Genomic DNA, 25,154 nt, shown 5'->3' with positions numbered 1-25,154 from the left:
AAAAATGATGCAGAGGTATGGCCCCCAGAAGTAATTAACAATGTTAATCTTCTTCTTCCTCTCTGTGGTGATAAAAAGAGTCATTTTTATATTTAATTAATGCAGAGGATCATTCTGGAAACTGGCTAATGAGGCTCTGATCACATTACCATGAAAATGTGCATTAACACCACAACTGAGGAGGCTGCTTCATGTGTAGAGAATCCACTTTGTAATTAGCCCACTGTGAAATGAATCACGTCAGGAGGAACTCGGAGGGAACCAGTCGGCACTGGGCACTTAGCTGCTGCTGTGCCAATAGACCACCAACATTCTAAGCTGTTTTTTCTCCCCTGCACTGCCTGTCAGCAGCAGTGCAGTCCAAAACTGCCAGTGCTCAGCCTCTATCAATGGCAATGTGTCAAAGCCAGAACAAATTATAGAGAGGGAGAGAACAGATGCTGAAAGGCACTAAACTTTAGTATGCGTGAGTCTGCTATGCCAAGAGAAAAAAAAAAAACCAAACAAAAAGCTGCAAATCAAATACTGATTCAATAGGATCTGAGTAAAAATTTTGGGCTATTATGGGGATTATGGGGAAGTACTTGTTTCATCTTTTCTCATCTTATTCTGAGGGAGCTGGGAACAGAGCGGCAGCAGACTCTGCCATGCACTACACTGTTAGGATGCTGAAAGAGACACCAAAATACCTAAATGGGATTATGATCTTTGTCTAGTAGTATACAGAAATAACACACACACACACACAATGAATGAATGAGCAGCACATCTCACCCATGGAACCCTGTTGTACTCAGTACCTGTTTAAAGGTGACAACATGTTTCAGAATTATTTTAATTTTAATTAATTAATCTGAAAATTTAACATACTTCTCAGCCAGCATAGACATGCCACAACAACTTTGCTCCTTAACTTAAAAATACCTGAGATCACAGACCTAATGCTTTCAGAGGCAGCAGTGCAATTTATCTGAAATCAGTCTTATTACCCAAGCCAAGGGCTCCCTTAAAACATTGCCGATATGGTTCAATGAGACTGCTGCTATATGACTGACATCTTGGCAGAAGATGCACAAAAATGTTAAAAGAATCCCACAGGAAGTCATCTGAAGGGGGAGTGGCATACAAGCAGAAAACAACAGGCACCCAAAATACTAATAATTACCAGTCTCCCCCCAAACAATTTCACTAGCAATTTTGCAAAGCAAAGAAAAAAGGCAAAGCAAAACAAAAGCATCTCTACTTACTGTCTGTAAAGCACACACATTTTTACTCTGGAGATGCTGGTAATATCCTCTGCACTCACCTGTGAAACTTCATAGAGCAGTTTGTAGTGTTCCTCTCTCTTCTGAAAAGTGCACAGATTGCAGCCCATCCTAATAAGCAACACGAGAGCAAAGCCTCTAATTTCCCCAGCACTGAAAGGCAAATGCACTGACGGGGAATCACCCTCCAGACTTGTCTACTGTTTTTCATCAGTCACTCGAGCCCCGACACACAGGCACGGCACTGTTAGCTGGAAGCACAAGGCAGGGCAGTGCGTAGCAGCATGCTCCTCTTCCCTTTCCCCAACTATCTTACACTCACGTATACACACACAGAGTTTCGACTCAGTTCATGGCAACACTCCCCCTGTCTCTGCATCAGTGCACATGACTACACAGATTCCCACTCATGAATATTAATAGCGTCTCATTGATTATTTATGACAGAACGTGTTAGCAGGGAGGGGTGTCATAGCTGCTGCTGATGACAGATGAATATTCACTAATTAAGAAGCAAATGTACTGTGGTTAAACAAAATTCACTTGTGTCAATACCAACTCTGTTTATTAAGGTTAGAGAGGCTAAGCATTTCACCCACACTCGTCTCAATTTTTACAGTAATTGTGAGACTAATTCATTAATGGAGGTGGGAAAAGCACAAGTCTTATGTTAGGTCTCCACCTTGTGCAACAGGGATCACAGAATACATTTAAAATATTTGTAAGCATTTTAGGAGAGTGATTGTGAAACCTGAGCTGATGTTGCTAAAAATTTAGACTAAAGGAGACAGGAGACAAAATTAACCCAGATGGCTATACTGATACTTCCAACTCTGACACTGCCAAATTTTTTAGCCAAAATTCCACTGTACTTATAAAAGGCATAATTCTATAACAATACATCATGCATATATAGGATATGTGGAAATGCAGGTGTGCCAGACCTGGTGCTTTTTACATATAGACACAGATTTTACTGTTTATTAAATAGTCTCACATTCAAATCTCTTTCTTGCATGTATAACAGATTAATTGTAATTATAGGCCAAATTTATCAGGAACTCAACAGATATACCCTCTCAGACTCCCAGGTATCAAAGCTATTATTTTAACATATCATTATATACAATTTTATCATTTGTAAATTAGATTTTAATAGTGTCATAATTTTCAATGTGTGTATAAAGGAAAATTTAAAATTAAACTAAACCCACATGTTAAATATTGAGGCCAATGGAAATAACACTTAATTCAAGGCTGACATTAATTCCTGTATTGTACATCATGTAATCCAATGGTAGTTATACAAGATAAAAAGCCCAAGCCATAACAAAACAGGATAGAAAAAGCAAAAAAAAGTTACTGCTTTTTTATCTTTACTTTCTCAGCAACTTTGCTCAAAAATAATTATATCAACTGCTTATTTCAAAACATCTTTAATCTGGAGAGGATAGCAGGTGAGATCCAAAGCAAAAATAATTATTTTAAAACCAATGAAACCAGTTAGTTAAGATTAACACTGGGCCCTGAAGAGTTGCATTTACTAAGAAATCATGTAGAGCTATTTTTTTGGGGTGCAGTTTCCTAAAAGTGCTTTGTCAAATATTTAAAATCAATATCAGGAAATTATTATAATGGGCACTAATTGATAAGAAATTGGCTTTGCATCTTGCAGCACCTCAAACACCAGCAACACCGGGTAGCAAGCAAATCAACAATCATGTGCTGCTTATCAGTTCAGCCCCTTGGGATATAATAATCCGATTTTCTGGGCCCTAATTTTACCTAATAGATGGATGAGAGCCAAGCAGAGAAATGTACAGGAAAAAACTGGGCCATTGCTGCAAACTCTGCATAGTACTACAGTTTACTAGAACCTCTAGGTAAATTATAAATAGGTTGAGACTAAATCTTAATTAAATTTCATCTCTTTTAATAAATGTGCGGGGTCAGGAAGAATCAAATAATGGCCATTAACAAAGCAAGCTCTTCACATACCAGCTTCCAGCAGTGTTCTGAAACAGAACAGTAAGATTAATTTTCATTTGGTGGAAGAACCTGAGCAGGCAGGTTTGGTTATGAATTTCCTCCAAAGCCCAAGGATTTCAAAGATGAACCATGGAGGCCAGTTCATCATTGTTCAGAAGAATCAGCCTCTGTTCTACTCCTCCACACTCACATGAAATGCTGTTCACGCTGAGAGGGTTAAACCCATGCAGCAAACATCAACTCAATCTTTGAAGGTTTCTGTATAGTAAAGTGCAGGAAGATTCTCAGATGTGTAAATTTTGAACTTAAGAAAGTCAGATCAATGAACAAGACAACAGTCATGCAAGGACAACCATGGCATCTTTCAATGAAAGTGTTCTCTTCCTCCACTGACACAACTTCCCCCTCTGACACATACACAGTTTGAAAGCTAAACTACATTCTTGAAAGGAAACATTATTTACCCTCGTATATTTTTGATAGTTTCTTAAAATTAGTTTCTTAAAATATCAGGGAAAAAGGGACATATTATTACAGCATTCCAGTTATATACAAGAAACAACAACAACAACAACCAATAGACAAAATAAACTACAGCTAAGCTTTCAGCAGTTTCCCCTGACAGTGTCTATTTTGTTCTTTCTCTGATTCTTTTGTTTACTTCTCTGGAAACAACATAAGCTTGGCCATTAATTTATCAAGTGCCTGCCCTCCACTCATGTAGAGTAAAAAGGTTCTGTCTTCTGCTACCACTAATGGGCACAGTCTGAAGGGCTGAATAGATTTATTAGAGCAGGAAAGGTGTACTTCCAGGTTCCTGAGCTCCATCTAAATATGCATGTCTGATCTTACATGTGGCCAAAATACAAAACCTTGCGCAGCACATAACAACATTCAAGGCAAAACTTGGTGGAACTATTAACTAAAAAGAAATGTGTGATGTGCTTTGGCCAAGTTATGTCAAGAATTTGATATTGGTAAGAAAGCAGTTTCTTTCCCTCTTCCTCATCTTTATTGCCCTCCAGCATTTTGTAGCTAAAGGGATCAAAAAGGTACAAGAACATAATCAGGTCACTCATATTTTATATGTAATTCATAGATATTTCAATGCTTCAATGCTTTTCTTAATTTTGGAGTTCTCTATGATTATTGCCTACAATTAAATCTTACCATAAAAACTAAAATTATAATTTATAGTCAATCCAGCAATCAATAATGCAAATGGATGGAGTTTGATTTTAAGAGAGTTACAACAAAAATTGTTAACATTTTCAAACAATGTGCCCTTGTTTAGGTTCCCTAATTAATTTTAAATATCTAGTAGATGACTTATATTTGGTATATAGTTACCTCATTGAGGTACAGCTATGTCTAATTATAAGCACCCGTGCTTGAAAATTTATCATTGGAAAAAATTCAAGACAGTGACACTACAAATTAAAGACCACTCACTCTTTTATATCTTCTTTATCACACACTGAAAGACACATTATACAATATAACATTCATTTTAAGTAAGGATAGTGAAGCTGTTGGTCCAAACTCAGTGGTGAAACCCAGTGAAGTATATGTGGAATTCCAAGTTTTCTTTGCAAGCCCTTGAATTCACACTGTCCTCCTGATGTACAGCATTTACTATATGAATTTTGAGGAATTCCCGGAAATCTGGCTCACAGAACAGATGGCAATGCAATTTATAGTCCAAGGGCTGCATAGCTGTAAAACAGAAATATCATAAGAAAAATGGAATTGGAGAAAGCTTTTGCATGTCCCCACTGTTCTGAACAAAGGCCTGAATTTGTAAAGTTTAACCTCAGTCTGGGTAGATCTTTTAGTCCGTTGGGATATTTAATGTTTTTAATGAAGCCTCAGCTGCTGGAATCAGGTGATCTTATGCATCAGTCAGTTTGCATATTAGAAAAATTAGGAAACTTCCAGACCTATGATGGCAGAGAAAACTTAAAAACCTTGAGTAAATATAACCCAAAGACTCAGAATTTGCATATATGCTAGCCAGCTTGAACTCTAAAATAACATAATGTATATATGAACCAGTAGGATAAATGAAGGTGCAAACTATGGAAGTACAAAATAATTGAAATGGGCTTAGGCTTCAATAAAATGGATTTTTGCAAATACAATAGCTTAGAAAATCCTACCACAATCGTTACAAGATACATGAAAGTCTTAAAGTAAAAATGCTGTGTTTTCTAGTCATCAGACCATACTTGAAAATGCATGAACATAAAAACTAAGAATTTGTATCTATGACAAAATGCAATATTCTCTGTAACATTAAGTTAGGAAAGACATTTGTTTAATCTCATATCCTTTACGACAGCTATCAAGACTTCATGCACTGGTCAGAGTCACAGCAAAATTAAAGGTGGCAAGAGAAGAGGCAGGACATGGAATTCCTATGTTCTGTATTTCCTAGGAGGACTGTAATTTCTCTGAAGACTATTTTGGCCTGCCTGACTGTAAATCAAATGGGCTCTATAAGTGGAATTTTCCATTGGGCTCAATTCCTGCCTTCCTCCCTGGAAGGCAGGGAGCACCCACAACATCATATTACACAAGCCCAGTCTATTGATATCTATTGATTGTTTTTCCCATCCATGATTAAATTGACACGGGAACTATGGGATCCTATGGGATTTATGGGACTCCTTGTCAAAAATGCAAATACCTGTCTAAAGGGAAATGGAAAGCAAGCACATGAGGAATTCTCTCTCCCATGATTGCCTACAAGTTCTACTTGTTCTTTTTGTTCTATACAGGAAAAAAAAAAAAGAAAATAGTTCCCCTGTTTTAACCTATTTACCTATCAATACAATGTGAATGAGCTGGCTAGCATTCTTTGGGGAAAGCACAATTCCTTTTCCATGTCTAATAGACAAACTTCAGACTGCTTGGAAACTTTTTGTCTCCTATCTCAAAGGAGACAAAATACCCAGGATATTTTTTTCCCTATAGTTTTTACTCTGAGCGGCTTCCTTATCATCTCAAACTGGTGCTGTAATAATTAGGGAACTGTTGCAGAAAACCAAATGATGCCTACTACTGGATTTTAAGGCCTTAGGAATACATAAAGCTTGGTGTCAGGACTTAGTTAACATCTTCTAGAAGGACCTTGACTTTCTCTTGACTGTCTCTGTCTCACCATTTAGTTATAAGGAAACCATCTCACATCATGTTTTTTAAACCATATGATCATGTGAAACCAGGCTTGATGGCTCTTAACTGCACTGGAGAGTTTTAATGCTATGGAGTAGACAAAGCAGAATTATTCATAAATAAGTGATTGAAATGATTTAAAGGAAACAAGGATTAAGTGGGATAACCAAACCTAAAGTGTATGAACAAAGTTCTGGGGAAAAAGCTCTGATTATAGATAAATTCAGATGTGAAGTCCCATGTCAATAAACATTAAATCATGCACTGAGGGAACACTGCTAAAATATTCAGTCATGGTCTCTAAAGTAATTATATCTACTCAGAAAATAGGTTTGGAGTTGTGGATAGTTTCCTCCAATTGCCTGAGGAAAAGACTAACAATGGAGCAGGAACTATTGAAACTGCACAAACATCAGAAATATCCATATTTTATCCATACAGCCAGCAGTCCTGGTCTTTCCATCTCTAAATCATTTAAAGAAAACGGAAGAGCTATGAAGCATAAATGAGAAATAGAGATAATGGTTCATTTTCTCTCCATCTTCCATCTTTATATGTAGTCTCCTGATACAGAACACATTCCTTGTCACATTACACAATGAAATAATAAGATGATACATTTAAAACAGCAAGAAAAAGGCTGGAATTTTTTTCCAAGAAATTTGACAGTGGTATGCTTTACCTCAAAGGAAGCAAAAAGCAGAAAAGAGTTCAAAAAGATATTAGACAACTTTACCACAGGTAACTGTTCACTAGTCATCTACCTGCCTAGGAAGCCCATAATTCACCAACTCCTGGGAGCTATGAGAGACAGAACAGCTCTGAGATTTCCCTCCCTTGCTGATAGCTCACATGAGTTTATTATTTTTCTCTTTGAAAATGTAATATTGGCAACAGGATCCTTTACTATTTTAATTCTAAAGCTCCAAATTTACCAGTTCTTGCACAAAAAGCTAGAATATCTCTTTAACTGAAAGTTCCTTAGCTAATGTTAGCTGCTAATACAACATGAGTCCAACAGCATTAATGATCACACCACTTTGAACTTCAAACACATCTATAAAAGTACATTTTATTGTTGTCCTGATCAGTTTCAAAGCTTTTCAAGCTACATCTGTTTCAAAATTCAAAAAAAAGAAAAAAAAAAAAGATTTTCCCCAACAGCTTAAGATTATATCTGAGCTTTTTTATACCTGTGTGGGAAATAAAGACCATTTAGAACTGAGATATGCCAAGTTCAGGCCCAGATCAAACAATGGAAAATATCAGTGAAAAGCCTCAATGAGAAACTGAACTCACAGTGCAAAATTAATTCAAGGGCTGAAGCTGCAGAGACTGGTTCAGAGGACAAGTGCAGTGGTGAGGAACTCCTTGGCTCTGTTCTTTCCTCTGATGCCTGCATCATTAGAAAAGTTCTTCCTTTTTACGTTCTTATAAAATAAGTAACACCAGCCTTGCAAGGGCATCAATTCAATAAGCCTTTTAAGACTTTACAGAGCTTTTCAAAGAATGTGTTATGGAGGGCTGTTACACCCACCCAAGTTCTGCTGAGGCCACCCTTGCAGTCTCCAGCACTCAAATTAATTAACATGTCTTGTGTGGTTTCTCAATTGAAAGTTTTAAGTTTTATACTGCTAATCAGTATAGAAGTACAAAATGAAAAATTACTCATGACTCGAGAAAGTCCCTTGCTAAAAGGCCCTTTAAGTGTAAGTGTCATTAGCTCAATAAATCTACAAGAGTAGTTTTGGTACACCCGAATATTTCAAAAGTGAAGATGCTGAGAAGAACAGTTTGTCATGAATATGGCACAACCAGTGCAGAGACACATTTACCAATATGGACACGCCACTGCTCACTTTCAAAGCTCACACAAGTGGCAATCTGGAAAAGCTGTCGAGGGATACAGCAATAAAATAGATAATTCTGTCTTACCCCATATAAATGGCCTACTGTGCCTAGAAAAACACACCAGGATTGGGGAAGTTTTCATGGCCTTGAATGGATTTTCATGGTATCAAAGCTGAAAAGGAGAATTGTATTGAATCAGGCCATAGAAACAGCTGCTTTTCTCCTCCACCAAAGTATAAAGGTGTTGTAATATAACTGTCAGAAGTTAACATTACTATAGCAAAAACTAGTTTTGTAACACAGATATGACCTATGTCTCTAAAGATATAGTTAGACAGAGGGGAGTTGGATGTTTGTGTGTAACTAATCATGTCTTCATCACCCTAAAGACAGTGGTGAATGTGATTGAATCTCAAACGTGGCTTCCAACACACACTTGATAGAATGATGGATGCAGGAGTACACTACACACAATGCTGCAGGAGGAACTGCCCACACTACTCCCATGCCTGTCAGCTAGTCAGACTAGCTGAGTTTGGTTTAGACTGGCTAGATTGATTTAAAATAACAATGTAAACTACAGTCAGCTCTGTTTTTTGACAGTCACTAACTGACGACCATAAAAGTACCATTAATTCTGCTGTTGTCAGCAAATCCTTTGTAATGATTTGAAACAAATGCAGCTTCCTCTTCTTGAAAATCCCCACAGCATCAAAGGTTTACTTTGTACACTGTTTGGGCTTTCTAAGGTTTAAAATCACTGCCAGTGCACCTGCTTTCCAGAAGATCATTAGGTAAATGTCCCAGCAAAGCCCATACAGCCTGGTTTTAGTTACCTTGCCGTCTGCTCCAGAAGAAAATTAATGGTATTAGATGTGTCTTTCCCTGAAAATTGCTGGTGTTTGGTTACTGTGGCAGCTGTCAGGCAGGTGCAGGGGTCTTTCTGCTGGGCGCTGATCCGGCAGGCTGCCTAGGCACAAGCCTGGTCCCAGCCCCGTGCCAGCCATCCCACCCATCAGGGTGCCCTGAGCCCTCGCAGCACACCAGAGCTCAGCCTTGCCAGTGTACCCTGCCAAACCCCAGATCCCTGCAACTCTCACCCATCAAGAAATACTCAGGTATAAGGAACTCAGGTATAAGGAGTTATGAAGAAAAATGTAGAAAAAAACCCCCAAAAACTCCTGAAGACCTACATGGATAGAGACAAATGAAATCCGATTAACGACGCCTCTGTTCTTCTATTTTGATGTCCTGTGGAAAAGAAATTAGCATAGCAAATCCTGCTTTATCTCTGAAGGAAATTTCAGATCCTTAGTCTGAACCCCTCTCTTTTTTCCTGGAATAAAAAGCCAAAATGTCTTGTCAGCTTCAGAGGGGAGATTTGTCACACATCAGCGGTTTGCAGGGGCGGGTGCCCACCCAGCCCTTGCTGCCTGGCCACAGGGACACCACTGCCACCCAGCCTCTGCTCAGCTGTTGCCACCTCTGTGCTGTGCTTCAGCCTCACTTCCAGCAGCTTGCCAGGACCCCTGGATCATCTGAGACCTCTTGATAGGGGCATTAAAACTCTTTTTGAACATAGCTTCCTAAAATAGCCTAATAGCCTATTGTCCTAAAAGGGACAATATAAAGTGGAAGAAAAGAATCGAATCACATTACAATCAAAGGATGGTGCAAATTACAGTGAAGCATTTAATTTGTATTTAGCCTAAAACATATGAAACAACATAATCATCAAGATCACTTAAAAGAAACCTTTGAGTGGTAAGCCAGAATTGTAGAGGCAATGGTGCAATTCATTTTGCCAGACTGAAGCAGATAAAAACCATCACTGCGCTCTGAAGAAGAGCTGCTTAGCACCTTTCCTTACTGGAGGTAAAAGCAGTGTATTTCCAAAACTCACTTGTGTTTTTTTTACAGAAAAAAAACTTTGCATCTTATAGAACAGAAATGTCTTTTAATAGAAGAGGAAATATTTAACCTTCTCAAAGTCAATGTCTATTCGCTTTTCTATGATTCCTCCTGCAAAGATGTGAAACAAATCACAGGGAAATAAAGGAAAAAAAGGGAAAAATCAAGGAGAATAACTGATTGGAGAGGAGTGAGTGCTTTTTCTACAAGACCTTTGCATCTAGTCTGAATATGTTTCATTTTTATTCAGTTCTTACACAGGACGCTAGGATTATATGTATCAACTTAATTCAGTGATAAGAAAATCCTTACTATAAATCCTGCCATGTGGGACAAATCTGTCAAGATCTTGATTATCAAAACAAATGAACAGACAGTAAAATGTGACATATATAGCATACACTTTACATGATAAATTAGCCCTAGCACAACTGACACACATACTGTAAGGTGATGTTAAGGTTGCTATGGCAAGCAATGTCTTTCCTTCCCCAGCACCTGAATCACAAGTTTTCTGAGTCAATGGCTTCTAGCAAAAGACAAAATATTTTCTGTTGTTAAACGTTATCTATATATAACACAACGTATTTCTCTGTCCCACTGTGGTCTCCTTCAAAAGTTACTGCCTTCAAGGGTGACCTCACCCTGTCACTGGAGTAACTAGCCAGAAGCCCTAAGGTTGTTATTTGCCCCTTCAGCAGATGTGTTGGGGATTTATTGTAATACTTTAGGGACCTGATAGTGATGGTCAAATAAATTAGGAAACTCATGCACTGAGCAACAACATTGTCAGCTCAGGGAAAACAAGAGTCCTCTCTCAAGCTACAGATCTGAATGGAAATGCAAGTATTTTAGCTACCGAAAATTTTGGATGTTATACTTTCCTCAGAAATGGGTTGTCATGTAAGAACTGAGGTTTTTTTCAGAAACATTCCCACTTTTGGTTGAAATTAAAATTGTAGGAAAAAGCTCCAAACCACTGTGATTTCAGCATACTTCTCATCCAAAATTGTGTTTGGAACTCCTAAAGCAGAATATTAGGGATACATTTAAAGAAATGGAGTAAACCCTAGTGAGAATTTATTAAAAGCTATTTATGTTAAGACATGACAATGCACCAAGAGCTCTCTTGCAAAAAGACCAAAACACTGGAAAGACATTCCTGACACAAGGTGTTCAGAACCTACATCAGGACAGGCTCACCCTTGCTGCAAAAAAATACGAGTCTTATGCAGTAAGCCAGCTGACAGCTTCACTGTTTACTCCTCCCAGAAATCCACCAGAAATTCAAACTAGATTCAATTCTCCCAGCTTTCTAAACAAAACTCATAAACAAACCTGTGTTCTCATTGATGTCTCATTGACCTAAATCATAAACTATTATTTAGCTGTTAATTTCTGTGATTACAGTGTCTTTTTAATTTGAAGTTATGACATACATATATTGATCACCAGCAGACCCAGACCAGATCAAAGTCACTATGGGAAATGCTCAAGTTTCTGTATGTCTAGGAAGGACTGAAGAAGGCACTTGTGTCGTCTTTCTACTGCTACTGTAGTTTACTGTATAAGCATTTTGCAAAAGGTTAAAATTCAACCGAAAAAAATGATTCATTTAGGTGCTTTTCTGAACATGTGCTATCCTAATGGCAAGTTAAGTGATAAAATAAGAATGAGAAGCAAGATCTTGAAAAACTGCTATCCTCAGCTGGTTTGTTTAAACCCTCTCTGTACTGTAGGTGAGGATTTACATAGAGGTCTATTTTCTGTTTGAAAATACATTTTATTCCTTCAGGTAAAAGGAGAAGAGCAAACAATTCTATGCAAGTACAGGAGATGACTTAAAAATAATTACATTTAACTCATACCAAAAAAAACCCTGGCAGTAAACTACTTACAAAACAACAGAAGTCAAGTTTCACACAGAATTTTTCGTACAGAATTATCAAAGTGCCTCATAAAATCAGGTAAAGCTATCACCATTTTATAATGTGTGAATAATGAAGAAATCTAGCAATGCATAACACTGAAATATGACAAATGATTTTCAAAACTGAGCACCAGTGTAAAAAGTACCAAGAAACCCCAGAGTGAGGGAGCTGCCAAGCACCAGGCAGGTGATGGCACACCAGAGGATGGCAACCAATGAGCTGTTTGGGACAACAAAACCATTTTGAGAGTTTTATATACATTGCAAAGAAATAAAACCAGTATGATATCAGGTCCAACCTTGAATGAAAAACTCTTTGAGGGGAGCTCTTACAATAAGATGCAATGAACACATATGAAATTCATAGCAGCTTCCAGCCAGCAACACAAACCTATGCAGTTTTACCACATTTTTTCCTTTTCTTCCTTCCTTTACTGAATGGTGAGATTTTAATTTTGCATGTTCTGCTTCATATTTCCTTTTCCCAACACCCTGCATAAATTCCATGCCTTGCATTTATTTCCCAATTCAATCATCCATGACTCCAAACAGGAGAGGAGAGGAGAGGAGAGGAGAGGAGAGGAGAGGAGAGGAGAGGAGAGGAGAGGAGAGGAGAGGAGAGGAGAGGAGAGGAGAGGAGAGGAGAGGAGAGGAGAGGAGAGGAGAGGAGAGGAGAGGAGAGGAGAGGAGAGGAGAGGAGAGGAGAGGAGAGGAGAGGAGAGGAGAGGAGAGGAGAGGAGAGGAGAGGAGAGGAGAGGAGAGGAGAGGAGAGGAGAGGAGAGGAGAGGAGAGGAGAGGAGAGGAGAGGAGAGGAGAGGAGAGGAGAGGAGAGGAGAGGAGAGGAGAGGAGAGGAGAGGAGAGGAGAGGAGAGGAGAGGAGAGGAGAGGAGAGGAGAGGAGAGGAGAGGAGAGGAGAGGAGAGGAGAGGAGAGGAGAGGAGAGGAGAGGAGAGGAGAGGAGAGGAGAGGAGAGGAGAGGCCACCAAAACATTCAGAGCAGCTTAGGCTCATCTGCACATGCCCCTGGGGCTGTTCCCCATGACAGTGTGACATCCAAGTGCCAGCTTGGATCTTACAACAAGCAACAGCTACACACCTGTTTTCCCAGTGCACAGCAAAATAAACCAGGATGTCAGGGCCACAGGTTTAATTGATTCTCTTTGTCTTTCACCCTGTTTCAGAAGTCAGTCTGATCAATGCTATTTCACACTCTCCACGGCAAGCTTTACTGATCTGACCTGTGACTAAACACAGATTCATCAAAGCAGCACCAGGGATGCAATATTTATCCTTTGTAACACATGTTACAACTTCCTCCTGGCTTTCCTCTTCTATTAGGAGAGGAGGGGAAGGAGGAATGGAAACAGGACTTGCACAGCTGAAGTAAGTGCCAGCACTGGAAACTAATGTCATGTATTTATCCACTCACATTAAGTATGGAAGAGGCAGTCACAGTTCGTGTTCCCTTGGCACTCTTGAAATTCTTTTCTTTTCCATCTTCCAGAGGGTGACAGAAAATAGCAGTTACTGACAAATGCTGGGGGAAAGCACAAGACCTAACCAATAAATATTATATGCATCTATATCTCTAAAACTCTCCTTCAAGTCTAAACAAAGTAAATATGAGAATCCCCATGGGAAGCCATGGAGGCTGCCAATTCCTTTCAGAAAGGCAAATAAATGAATTTTCTTGATGCTTCCCTACATTTCTTTAATAATCTGAATAAAAGTTATGAATTAGTGACACAGCACAACATGTTCATTTGCCGACAGAAGCCAGCCTTTCCCTTGTCAAGTGCCCAGGTGTGAAGGCAGGCAGTTGTTGTGGCTGTGGGAGCATTGTCCTGGCAGTGCCCACACTGGAGGTATCCAGCAGACATGCTCATGAAGAAATAAGGCTTTGTCATCTTGTCACATAGGGGAGAAGATCACTTCTTAGACAAAGACAATATCTAGAAGGATTCCTATGTAAACCTGGTGTAAAAATTTATTTATACCACTTCAAGCACCTACTGGTTTCCTCTCCAGCCATCTGCCCTTACTCTTTCTTAGCCTGTTATCTGGATGCACTTTTCTCAATGACAGTTTCTCAGTTCTATTCAATAGTGAGTCTATTGCTGACTCTTTTAGTGCCTTCTCCATATAGACTAGATTGTTTTTCCATATGAAGTCAAAGAAAGGTTGAACCACAGCACAGCTTGGCTATTGTCAATCCTGCCAGCTGTTGATTGAATATTTCAATTTTGAGCAGTTTTGCTGAGATAACACATTTTTAATCACTTCCTATTCAAAGTGCTCACCTTCACCACCAGAGACCCGGATATTAGAAGCTCATCTGTCACTCTTTCCTATCACTGTCCCTGCTTCCATAGTCCTTACCTACCTTTCCTAACTTCATTTTTTTTTTACCTCATCTTTAGTTAATTTTTTTAAAAAAATAATGTAACATTCTTCCCCTTGCATCTCTCTTCTGCTCTTTATGAAGATCTTTAACTTGGGTATAAATACTTTCTTTTTTTTCTATGCCAAACTTCTTGTGGGATCTCATTCCTGTATCTCCAAATATCTATTTCCATCAAGGATTCCTTCTTCATCGGGTCCCTCACAATGAAATCTTGACTCCTCCTCTGCTAAAACTGAGTTCTGAGTTTCTCCACAGATAGGTAGTGACCAGAAACCTCCTGAACCTCTGTCTTCTTCTCTGAACCCAGTACACTGGAGAACATGAAAGAAGCCAGCCTCTTCTCCCAAACAGATCTATTCCAGGAAATTTTTTCCCAAACCTGATATATTACTGGAATACAAGCCAATTTAAAACAGCAAGTGGATGATTTTAGAGACTTAACTAGCACAACTCAGAGCCAGGAATTAGGACCTGCAAGTATTTCTGATGACTTGAACAACTGAAAATGTTTTCACAGAGAACACATACTGAGCCTGTAACTGAATGTGCTGTAATCAATCAAGCTCTCAAAAGCTGAGAGCAAGTGCTTACCTCAAGAAACCATAGCAGGGCATCAAATAACTGAGAGTTTGAAGTCACCACCCTGAGTACTCACAGTTTGACCTCTGGGTGCACAACAAGAAGGACAGTGTGCCTTCTTATTTCCCATTCTAATACCCAAGTATCACTTCTCATAATTACTATTATATTTGCAAAATGAACCACAAATCTCCCTTCAAAAGGCGTGTGTGTTTTTCACAGAAAGCCATAAAAAATGACCTGATTATTCACCACATTCCCCAGCACAAACTACCCAAAGCTTCAGCCTGTGGCCCTGAATGCATCTGCCCAGTGCTGTGTGCTAATTGAACCACGGATGTGCTGAAACAGTCTGCTGGAAAAGAGCCAACTTATCTTTGTGCTCCAAAAGAATTTTTAAAAGGAAAAGGAAACTCCTGTTGTGAATTATGAGAATGAGAATCCTTCAAATACTGTTAATAGAGTGATAAGAATTACCTTTTATTCATGTTTGTAATACTCCTATCAGCAAGGACTTACCCTCTCTCCCTAAGCTTCAATTTAAGATTTTTTTTTTCCACAGAATTACTTTCCAGAGATACATATTAGCACATTTTTTTCAAAACAGATAAATACTGCCAAAATAATTACTAAACACATCTTTCCCTGCAAAGCCAACCAAGGTCTCAGTTCTGAAAACTTGTGTTATTAATGAATGGCACACTGCTGCAAACTAATTGTATGTAAAGTCAATGGGTGCATGTTTAAGAATTTTAATTACTGTTCTGTGATTGCTTTATATTCAATACGTAACATAAAGGTAACAAAGCCTTTATGATGATAAGCAGTTTAATTAGAAAGCCAAGATAAGAAAAAAATGCCTTTAAGTTACAGAATTTGTTCATGCTGGCCATGTGATAACTTGAGTACATATTCTTCCTTGGTATTTTAAAATATGAAAAGCTAATTCTACCTAAACCTTTGTTTCCTCACACTACTTGAACTGCTTTATCTACCATTTTCTTCTCCCTCTTATGGGTGCCAACAGCACAGTTTAATTAGATCACAGACCTCAGTGTCTGAGCAGGTCCACAGGAGCCCCAGGCTCCACGGGCAGCGCGAGCCCCGTGAGCAGTGAGCTGGGAGCAGCCTGGACTGCGCGGAGCACTCACCCTTTCAGCAAACTGTCTCCGAGGATGGCCATTGATTTCCTAGTTATTATGAACATGGAATTATTGGATGACAGATGATAGAGTGTTAGGTCCTACAAGTATTTTCCCAAATGGGCTATCCAGCCAGTGTTGCCGTGGCAACGAGGCTGTTTGACAGCGCTTATGACAAAGAAGTCTTTGCTCAGAATTCGGCTACAAAAGAGCTCCTTGCTTCCTATCTTATCCTCCCTGGTTTCATCCAGCACCTCCTGCTGCCTCCCTAGCCTGTGCCTCCAGTTGGCTGCTCCAACACCAGTCGAGGTATGGCACTGCTGCCAGCCTTTTGTCCTCCAGGAGAGCACCCTGCCCATGATGGGACATGACACTTTTGCCTATGATAATGTCTATTCTCCTAAGATAAAGTAGTAAGTCTGACAGTCCTGAATCCACTGGCAACACAAGTTTTGCATCAGAAAACACAACTGAAGGCCTAGGAGGAATCATGTTCACAAATCAGCCATTGCCTTGCACAGTTGAAAGTGAAACAATTTCTTCACCTTCCAGCCATGACTTTTTGTTTGCTTGGAGTTTTTTTTAAGCCTTTTTTTCTACTAGCAGGACAATATCTGAACACTTTAAAATTAAACCCAGCTACCCACCTTCTCCAAGTGCTGTCATATTTGCTCAAACTTTCTGATCATTTCAGAAAATGCCTCTCCTTTGAGTTTCTGACTCCCAAAAAAGCTGTTTCACAAATCCGAAATTACATGCAATAATATTTTTTTTTTCACTTAAATGAGCTCACCACCTTTTAATTCACTGGTCTGTTTTTCAGAAAGACAATGACAGGAGAGGGAATTACTGAAGAACAGCATGAACAGTTCAAGCTGATTGCAGAAAACTACCATAAAGCTGCAGCCAGAAAGGCTCATGTGCCTCATGGGCTTTGCTGCCCAGGATGGTAACTGCTCTTCACCTCACACAGTTACCACCCTTTTCTACTCCATCTCAGTCCACAATGAATGTTGCTGTACTTTCTTCCCAGACTGGGTGGAGATGACCAGCATCTCAGTTGCCACTGCTTGAGTTGTGATAAGTGGGTAGGAATTTATGAAATCTACTTACATTTTCAACAGGCATCAAGTTACCTTGGCAGAACTTGGAAAAGTACACCTGGGAAAGCTGGAAGAAGGCCCCATTGTGAAAATATAAGTTAAAAATGTGCCCAGACATTCCCTGATATCCTTAATAAATGAGAGGCATTTTTTCTTCCAATCTCCAATAAAAATCTATCCCAAAAGGTGTGGTTTCTGTCAAGATGGAAAAGTACAACTAAAAACCTTTAAAGCACACAGCATTAGTGGGGGCAAGTACTGACCAGATTCCCAGAAGAAACTGAGGACTAGTTATGGAATGAGAAAACTGAGGTATGTGTCTGCAATGAAGCTTAAATATTCCATCTGTGCCAAGTATCTTGTTTCTATCTAGAAACACTTTAGGTCTTAAAATACCTGTAAGTGCATTAAAAAAATATTCCTGGTACAGCCACATCTGCTCCTAGCAGCACTTTTATAGGACAGCTTCAATTAGAGTTGGCTCTTGATGAGCCTCATCTAGGCTGTGCTGCACAAAGCAATAAACAAGGCACTGAAAGCACATGGAAAGCTGCAGCTTCATGCTGCCATCAGCCCCCACTGTCATATTTTCTCTCCTTTCATACCCTCTTTCTAGTATAAGCAAAGCTGTAAATGTTTTAGGGCTCTGTGATAGTCCCTGAGAAAAACAGGGAGCATATGTAATGTATTTTCACATGGAAAAAAAAAATGGAGATCCTAATTTCTAAAGTGTGCCTTCTGTCCAAAGTATACCCTTGACACTAACTCGGCTGTGATGCAAATCACTTTACAGAGATTACTCAGCCATAGATGATTCCAAGGTACCATCAGAAGGGTATTAGTCAACAATTTCTCATGAAGTCCAATTACATGTTTTCTATATAATTCCCTGACTACCCACTAAAATTCTGCTGATATTAGCCCATCTAAAAGGCATTCCAGGGACCAGGAGCACAGATAATATCCATTACAAAAACCATTCTGTGGTTTCTGTCAAATCTAAGTTAAATGCTCTATAGGGACTGGAAAGCTGCTACGATATTGCAGATTCAGGATCCATGCAAAACAAAGACAATATGGCAATATACTCTTATTTTTAAACACAGAGAGAGATATTAAAATATGTGAAGACTGAGCTGAAAAGGATGCATCCAATGGCATAACATGCATTTCCTCTGAGTACCACTGTGATGTAACTTTGAGGAGCTGCCTGGCCCATAGACATAATTGATGTCATCTGAATTTTCTCAAATTTCTCAAGCAAATACAAAATCAGTACCAAAGGCATGTAATTATCAATAGAAAAAAAACAAAAAACATAAGGTTTTTCTTGTAAAATCCTTTCCCCTTCTCTTTTTTCAACTAAATTTTCAAAACATGTCCCTTCTGAAGACATTTAAATGACTAGATGGTTGAAGGCACAGGTAATGGTACAAAGCCCCTCACCTACAGGTCATAAATTTGCCTTCAACCTCAGTTGGCAGTGACCAAACTTCGTCTGACTACAACCAGACAGCTGTTCAATGGTCTATCTGAAACAAGCCAGCAGTTTCAGGCAAGGCGCTACTGGGCAGGTGTTTGCGTCATTAAAACACCACTTCTTTCAATAACACTGTTGGGAGTATTGGCAAAGAGGCCAAGGATGGAGCAGACTTGGGGACTGAATATGTTGTCCTGAATGAAAATCAGAAAGCTCTGGCTACTTTGGGATTGATGTTGAGTGATGAACAACAGAGAGAAACATAAAGTATCACTGATGTCACTGAACTTGTTCTAGAAGCAAGATAGGAGTTCTCCGCCTTATCATAAGCAGCCAAATCTTTCTTAAATGTTTCCATACTTATCAGGAATTCCTTATGTCATATGAATCTTCATATAACGAAAAATATCTGAAAGACTTCGAGGTGGAATCAAGTCCCTTTAAAAAAAAGACCAGTATTTTGGAGGGGGAGAGGTGTGATGAGGGCATTAATTTGGGGTTTTGTACTGCCTTTGTACACTGTTTGCCAAAACAAAAGAGGCAAACAAAAAAAAAAAAAAGAAACTGGAAAAGAAAAAAATCTGTGAAGCTTTAAAAATTGTGTATTTCTCATTTGTGGGATCTCCAGGGAAACAATTACTGCTTTATTGATTTATGCTACAAAAATAGTATAAGAGAGTACAGCATTGAAATGAAACTTAATGTAACAAATCAACCTGACTAGTATCTTTAACTGAAGTCAGTGCAGGTAGCTCAAAGTCAGTGTCCCAGAATCTAGGGGATCAGCTCCAGCATTTTTTCCTAAAGAGAACAGTGGCAAGCTACTCATCAGGGTATCCTGATGGAAAACTACTCCAAATACTTATACTCTCTGTACTATCTGCCCTTTGGCTTCGTGTAGAAGGAGCATGTTGCTTCTGTCAAGATGAGAAAGTTTGGGGCCATTCATGGGATGAAGGAAGCAGGAAGAATTTTACTGGAGCTGTCTGGATACACTCCAATTTCCCTCACTTGGCTAAGTTTTTAGAAGTAAGATTTTCAAGGATGTGAAAGAAAATAGTAATTTGACAGTGCTTGGCCAAGTTAGTGGAGAAGAAATGTACCGAGAATGGCTTCCAAAAGAGAGATTTAGTGTGTTCCTGAAGCCGTTAAGTTGAAAAAAAATTCCACTGCTAAGTCGGGAAAATGGGTGCTAAGGAATATCCCTTTTTTGCTTCACTGAAAGTTGCTTAAAGTGATCCCATATGATTAAGACTCTGAAAAGTGAATGAAGAAAGTGAAAGGCTACTTCCTTTAAACACTTCAATTTTAAAATCCTGATTACAGTCTTAGTACAGTGCAATCCTGTATAAACACAGTTGTTTAAAGTTGTTTAAAGTTAACCTGATTTTGCTATGGGCAATCCCAGCAAGCTTTAAAAACAAAAAGAATACATTTGCTCATGAGGCAGGATTTTCCTATAACATAAATAGCAAATTCAATCTGCTGTTAAAAAAACTACTCTGTTTTAAAAGCAATTAAGAAGGGCATTTCTCACCCAGACTGACTTGTCAATCCTATTAGACCAAATTCTAATTAAGGGTGGAAAAGTGACTATTTTATCTGCCAAATGAAAATAATTTAGTGCAAGTTAATGAGGACTAGCTTATAACTGATTAGTCATTTTGATTCTGGCTTGTTACAGTGGTAGAAATTATTTTCAAAGGATACAGTAGGATAAGCAGTGATTTTCACTCATTTGAAAAACAAACTGAGCTTTCCTTTGTGACCAGATTCGGCATAAAAATACCTGAAAACAGGAACAACATAGATGCAACAGCTTACATCTAGTTTTGAAAAATATAAACTACTTTGAATGATGATAATAACATCTAAATTATTAAAACCTGGCAATCTTTTCTCCATATCACACTTTCAACAAGTAGCCGTTGACTAAAAAAGGCCAAATATCGCTACCAAAGAGGAGTGACCAACCTCACAAATCTTTACTCCCCTGAGCAGCTTTCCATCACCATTCTACAATGTCACACAGGGATGCTCACATGAAGATTTTTAAAATCAAGTTTATATGTGTCATCATGTACATTTTTTGAAATGAAGCTCATTACAATGCACAATATCAAATGCTGCATGAGAAGAACAAGCCCTGCTAGCTCTTCACAAATGGATACGGAGTTGCTCAGTCGGCTCAGAAGGCATCCCGGGGCAACTGGCCTTCTGTGGACAGGACACAGGACTGCACAAAGTAAAAATACCTTAAAACAGATCACCTACACCTGTTTTATTTCTTATATCCTGAATAACTATGTGGTTGCGTAAGAATTTGCATTTCTCAGTATCATTTAAAAACATTCAATTCTTTCATAACAACTGATGTATTCTACCCCTGTGGCACCTCACCTGTCCTTGGGAACCATATAGAAATTGAGTGATGACATTTCACTTTTAACATTTTGTGTAAAGATAAAAAATAATGTCAAACAAAATCCTAAAGCCAGATTATTGGATGCCTGAAAATTCAGCTCATTTTCTTATATGGACACTGGTACCAAAATGATTAATGATTTCTGGCTTCAGAAAAATAAATTAAAAACAATTAAGTCAAGACTGAACTGGTCATTTTACTACCTCAAGAAACCAGATCTATGACTGATTTAATTCAACTGAAGCAGACAGGTCTTTTCACATAATTGCCACCATTGCAACAAAGTAGTTCTTCAACTTGGTCTGTACAAGCCCCAAAGGCCTTGTAGCATGATTTACTCTGAACATCAACCACCACTGAGACACTACCTGGCTGATATGATGAATACTTGAGTAATATTATTTTGGTATTGTGACTTTTAGTAGCTGACCTTCTCCAGAAACCAAAACAAAACCTGGAGAACAGATGTAATAAAAAACCCAAAACCTCTCTGTGTACTAGGAAGACAAATCTTTTCAAGATGTTTAGGCTTTTAATAGTTCAGAAACATACTTAAAGTTTCTCAAGTATGTGACCAGTTCCTCCTGAGCTTTAAACACCTCCCAGCATCTCAATAACTCTGAAATCAGACCACTACAATTAGCTGCTGAAAAAATACAATAGTAACCTAGAAAACAACATTACAATACTTCAAAATGACAATTGATATTCTACCTGAAACAGGTACTGTTTGCTCTTGTCCCCTTTCAGCAATGATTCAGTATTCAGATTTGACATTGAAAAACACACAGTCTGCACTTAGTAACATAGTGTGGCATATAAAACTTTATTCAAGATACTTCACATGGACAAAGGCAGTTTGTTGGGCTCTTCATTGTACATCTTTATATTCACCTGCACTTCCAGTTTAAAGACAGCCTCCATAATAAGTCAAAATTAATGGGGATGTAAAAGAATCAGAAAAAAAACTTTGGATGTTTCCTGTAGCCTATTTACATGCAAGTTTCACAAAGACTTAAAATAAAATAATCTAGATCCTTACATAGGACTGCTTTAGAATCCTGGACTGTACTTACATATAATTTTGTATCACGTTTTTAGTACTAGATAAGTACTAGATACGTACAAGGCCACTGTGGCACTCCACTGTATCCCAGAGCAAAGTGCTGAGCAGGGGCGTGCCACATGTCCTCCTACCTGTCAGAAATCTGTAATTCCATCTGCTCTAGTCCACCTGCAAGAGAGAAATAAACTTTGCCTCTCAACCAGGATATTTCCTAAGCACCAGCTTCCAATTTCTGTTGAGGAAACAGATCCTTCAGTTTTAAAAGTGTGTGGCATGTTCATTGCTCTTTAATTTCACATAGTCCCCCTGAAGCACTTTACTACTGAACAGCCTTTAATATGATTTGAAACAGATACCACTTCAGGGCTTTCTCATCTTCATCACTTGTTTGTTTTGACCTTGACATTTATTCAATTAGAACTGATTTGCCAATCATGCACAACGCTTCCTAAAATCCATTTCCATACACCAGTGCATAAGCCCATCCAGTTAGCAATGATCTTTCCACATGCCCAAAGTAAAAATCTACAAAACTAAGGAGCATACAAAATACCCAAGGTGTCTGTCACAAAGCATCTGCTACTTTCCTTCCTACCATTGCTCTCAGTAAATGGAAAATAAGAGAAGCTATGAAACCTCTTTTGGCAAATAATAAGTTCCAGCATGGCCTAACTGTCAGATTAATCAGCTCCTTGAAATTTGCCTCAGGAGGGAGCAAAAGAAGGAATGGTTCACATTCAGGAAAGCAGGATTCATCCCATGAATATCATGGCAGCTTCTCCACAGCTGGGGAAGAGAGGGGAGCACACAGTCCCTATCACATCTCTGTCACATGCTCAGTGCTGAGAGAGGAAGAATTGTTAAAATTGTCAAGTACCATTCACAAATTTATGCCTGTGGAGTTGTTCCTTCTGGAAGAGAACCAAATAACTCATACTTTTTGAAAATTGCTTGTGACAGATTCTCAGTCTGCTTCAGGCTGGTTCTCAGTGATGATTTGTATTTTCATATACTTCTCATACATTAAGAAATTTACACCTGTCAGGTCCTGACAGAGTGTCTCCATCTTCAACCTTTTCAGGGAAAATTCTTTGCTTGCAGACATTATCCAAATAAGTTTCTATCAGAAGTCTGGGTGACATAACAGGTGGGGGTCTAAGAAATATGCAGCAGGCAAGGGCAGAATTTTAATGAGAGATAGGGGCTTCTGCACTGGCATAAAAGGGATAGGAATTAAAGTACTGATTCCTGTCACTTTAAACTGCTCATAAAGCCCATGGGTATTTCTTAAGGGAAGACATAAATGCCCACTACAGAACTTTCTTTACTACCCAGGCTGACATCAGAATTTTTATTTCTATTTATGGAATCATGCCTGGGGTCAGAAAAGCAGCTCAGAGAACAAGATTCTTCTTAAATAAGCAGGAGGATGGTCATCCCTTCTGGTACACCCCTTGATAACAAAAAAAAATGCCTGCTCCCCACAGCCAAAGTGGCCAGAAGAGAGGCCAAAGCATGTGAGGGATGTGAGACATGCTCAGGCATGGGACTCCTTGTGCATTCAGCCAAGCCCTGATCTGATAAACCTCATAAAGCTGACACCAATGAAGACACTTACTACTCACCACGCTTTTAAGAACCTGACAGAAAAAAAAAGTGAACTTTGTGGCTCAGATTCAGTGCTATGTCAAGTACCACAGTCCTCAGCCCAAGTATTTTGATGAGAAGACCCACAGCAGTATTTCCAGCTCAGACAATGCATGCTTGTCATATGGCCAGCAGCATCCTGGCACAGCAGCTCCTTCAAAAAGCTCACATATGTCTGCAAGGACAAGGGTCTGCAAAATCCTTCCCTTCACCTCCCTGCTCATCAGGATGCAGGAGTCACTCCATGACTGCTCACAATACTTCATTTTCACATGGGAGACAGAATTTGCAAGGAATGCAGGGTGACATGAGGCAGTGGGCAAGAGGTGACACCATTGCTCGAGTAATAAAAGCAGTGTGGGACGCCTGGTCAAGACCCACTGGCTGGGGATGCCACGTGTCAGAGGCCAACATAATTTGGGTCAAGAGCATGAGGAAGGGAAGCAAACATCACTCAGTGTTTGTTTCTGACCTCTTTTTAATGCTGGCTGAATCAAGACCTAGACAGGATGTCCAGAGAGGGCTCCTGGCTTCTTTCACCCTTTGGCACTGGAGGGACGAAGGGATGTCAGCAGCACTGGCAGTTTTCTTATGCTCCAGTCAGCAGCAAGCAGAAGACAGAGCACCCACCCTGTCCCCCCCAGGATCCTTTCTCACTTCCCTGAGAAATGACTCCATAGGTAAAATAAAAGAAATATGCTGCAGCTGGCAAGGACCACATGGCAACATCACACCTCTCCTGCCTTCCTCCCTAGGAGAGCAAACATTTGCATTCTCTCTAACACTGTAAGGCAAGTTATTTCACACCTATTCCTGCTGTAACTAACCATAGTAACACGGCTGGACAGTAATACTTAATTGCCATTGCTTTTATAGTTTAATAAATGGTTGGATTACCGATGCTGAAAATACATAATTTGTCAACTGTAAATTAGTGTTACTCAAATTAACTTTGGACCATGGAGAGGGCTTTTAATGTCACTCATTTATTCTACACTTACTGTCCCTGCTCTGTAATTGATGTGCAAACTGCTAAATTATTTGATTTCTTCAATCTTTTTTAATTCTTTATTACTCAATACCTTCTGTTGTACTTTAATGATCTGCCGTGCCCAGCTCTTCCAAATAAAGGGCTTTGTTAAAGTCCCAATGAACCACTCAACAGATTAATTTTTCTCCTTGTCCA

At 39.1% G+C, this 25,154-nt stretch overlaps 1 protein-coding gene and 1 long non-coding RNA gene across 6 annotated transcripts in view; one reads left to right on the top strand and one right to left on the bottom strand.

Annotated features, from left to right (window-relative positions):
• The window catches only part of PDZRN4 (PDZ domain containing ring finger 4), a 228,905-nt gene that overhangs the window by 95,479 nt on the left and 108,272 nt on the right, over window positions 1–25,154 (bottom strand). Inside the window, exon 1 of one of the 5 annotated variants that reach the window (XM_064422458.1) lies at window positions 1,307–1,628. The exons of the other annotated variants lie outside the window; for them this stretch is intronic. Coding sequence (XP_064278528.1) covers window positions 1,307–1,375 — 69 coding nt within the window. The 5' untranslated portion in view covers window positions 1,376–1,628. Of the gene's footprint in view, window positions 1–1,306; window positions 1,629–25,154 lie in introns of those variants that run through there. 5 annotated transcript variants of the gene reach the window in all.
• LOC135301471 (uncharacterized) lies at window positions 16,477–17,473 on the top strand. Its single transcript, XR_010363210.1, has 3 exons — window positions 16,477–16,556; window positions 17,071–17,196; window positions 17,372–17,473. It is a non-coding gene; the product is annotated as an uncharacterized LOC135301471 (long non-coding RNA).

This window comes from Passer domesticus, chromosome 5, assembly GCF_036417665.1.
Source record: "Passer domesticus isolate bPasDom1 chromosome 5, bPasDom1.hap1, whole genome shotgun sequence".
Taxonomy (NCBI): Eukaryota; Metazoa; Chordata; class Aves; order Passeriformes; family Passeridae; genus Passer; species Passer domesticus.
Note: the sequence above shows the minus strand (reverse complement) of the source record. Positions and strands in the feature narration are given on the sequence as shown.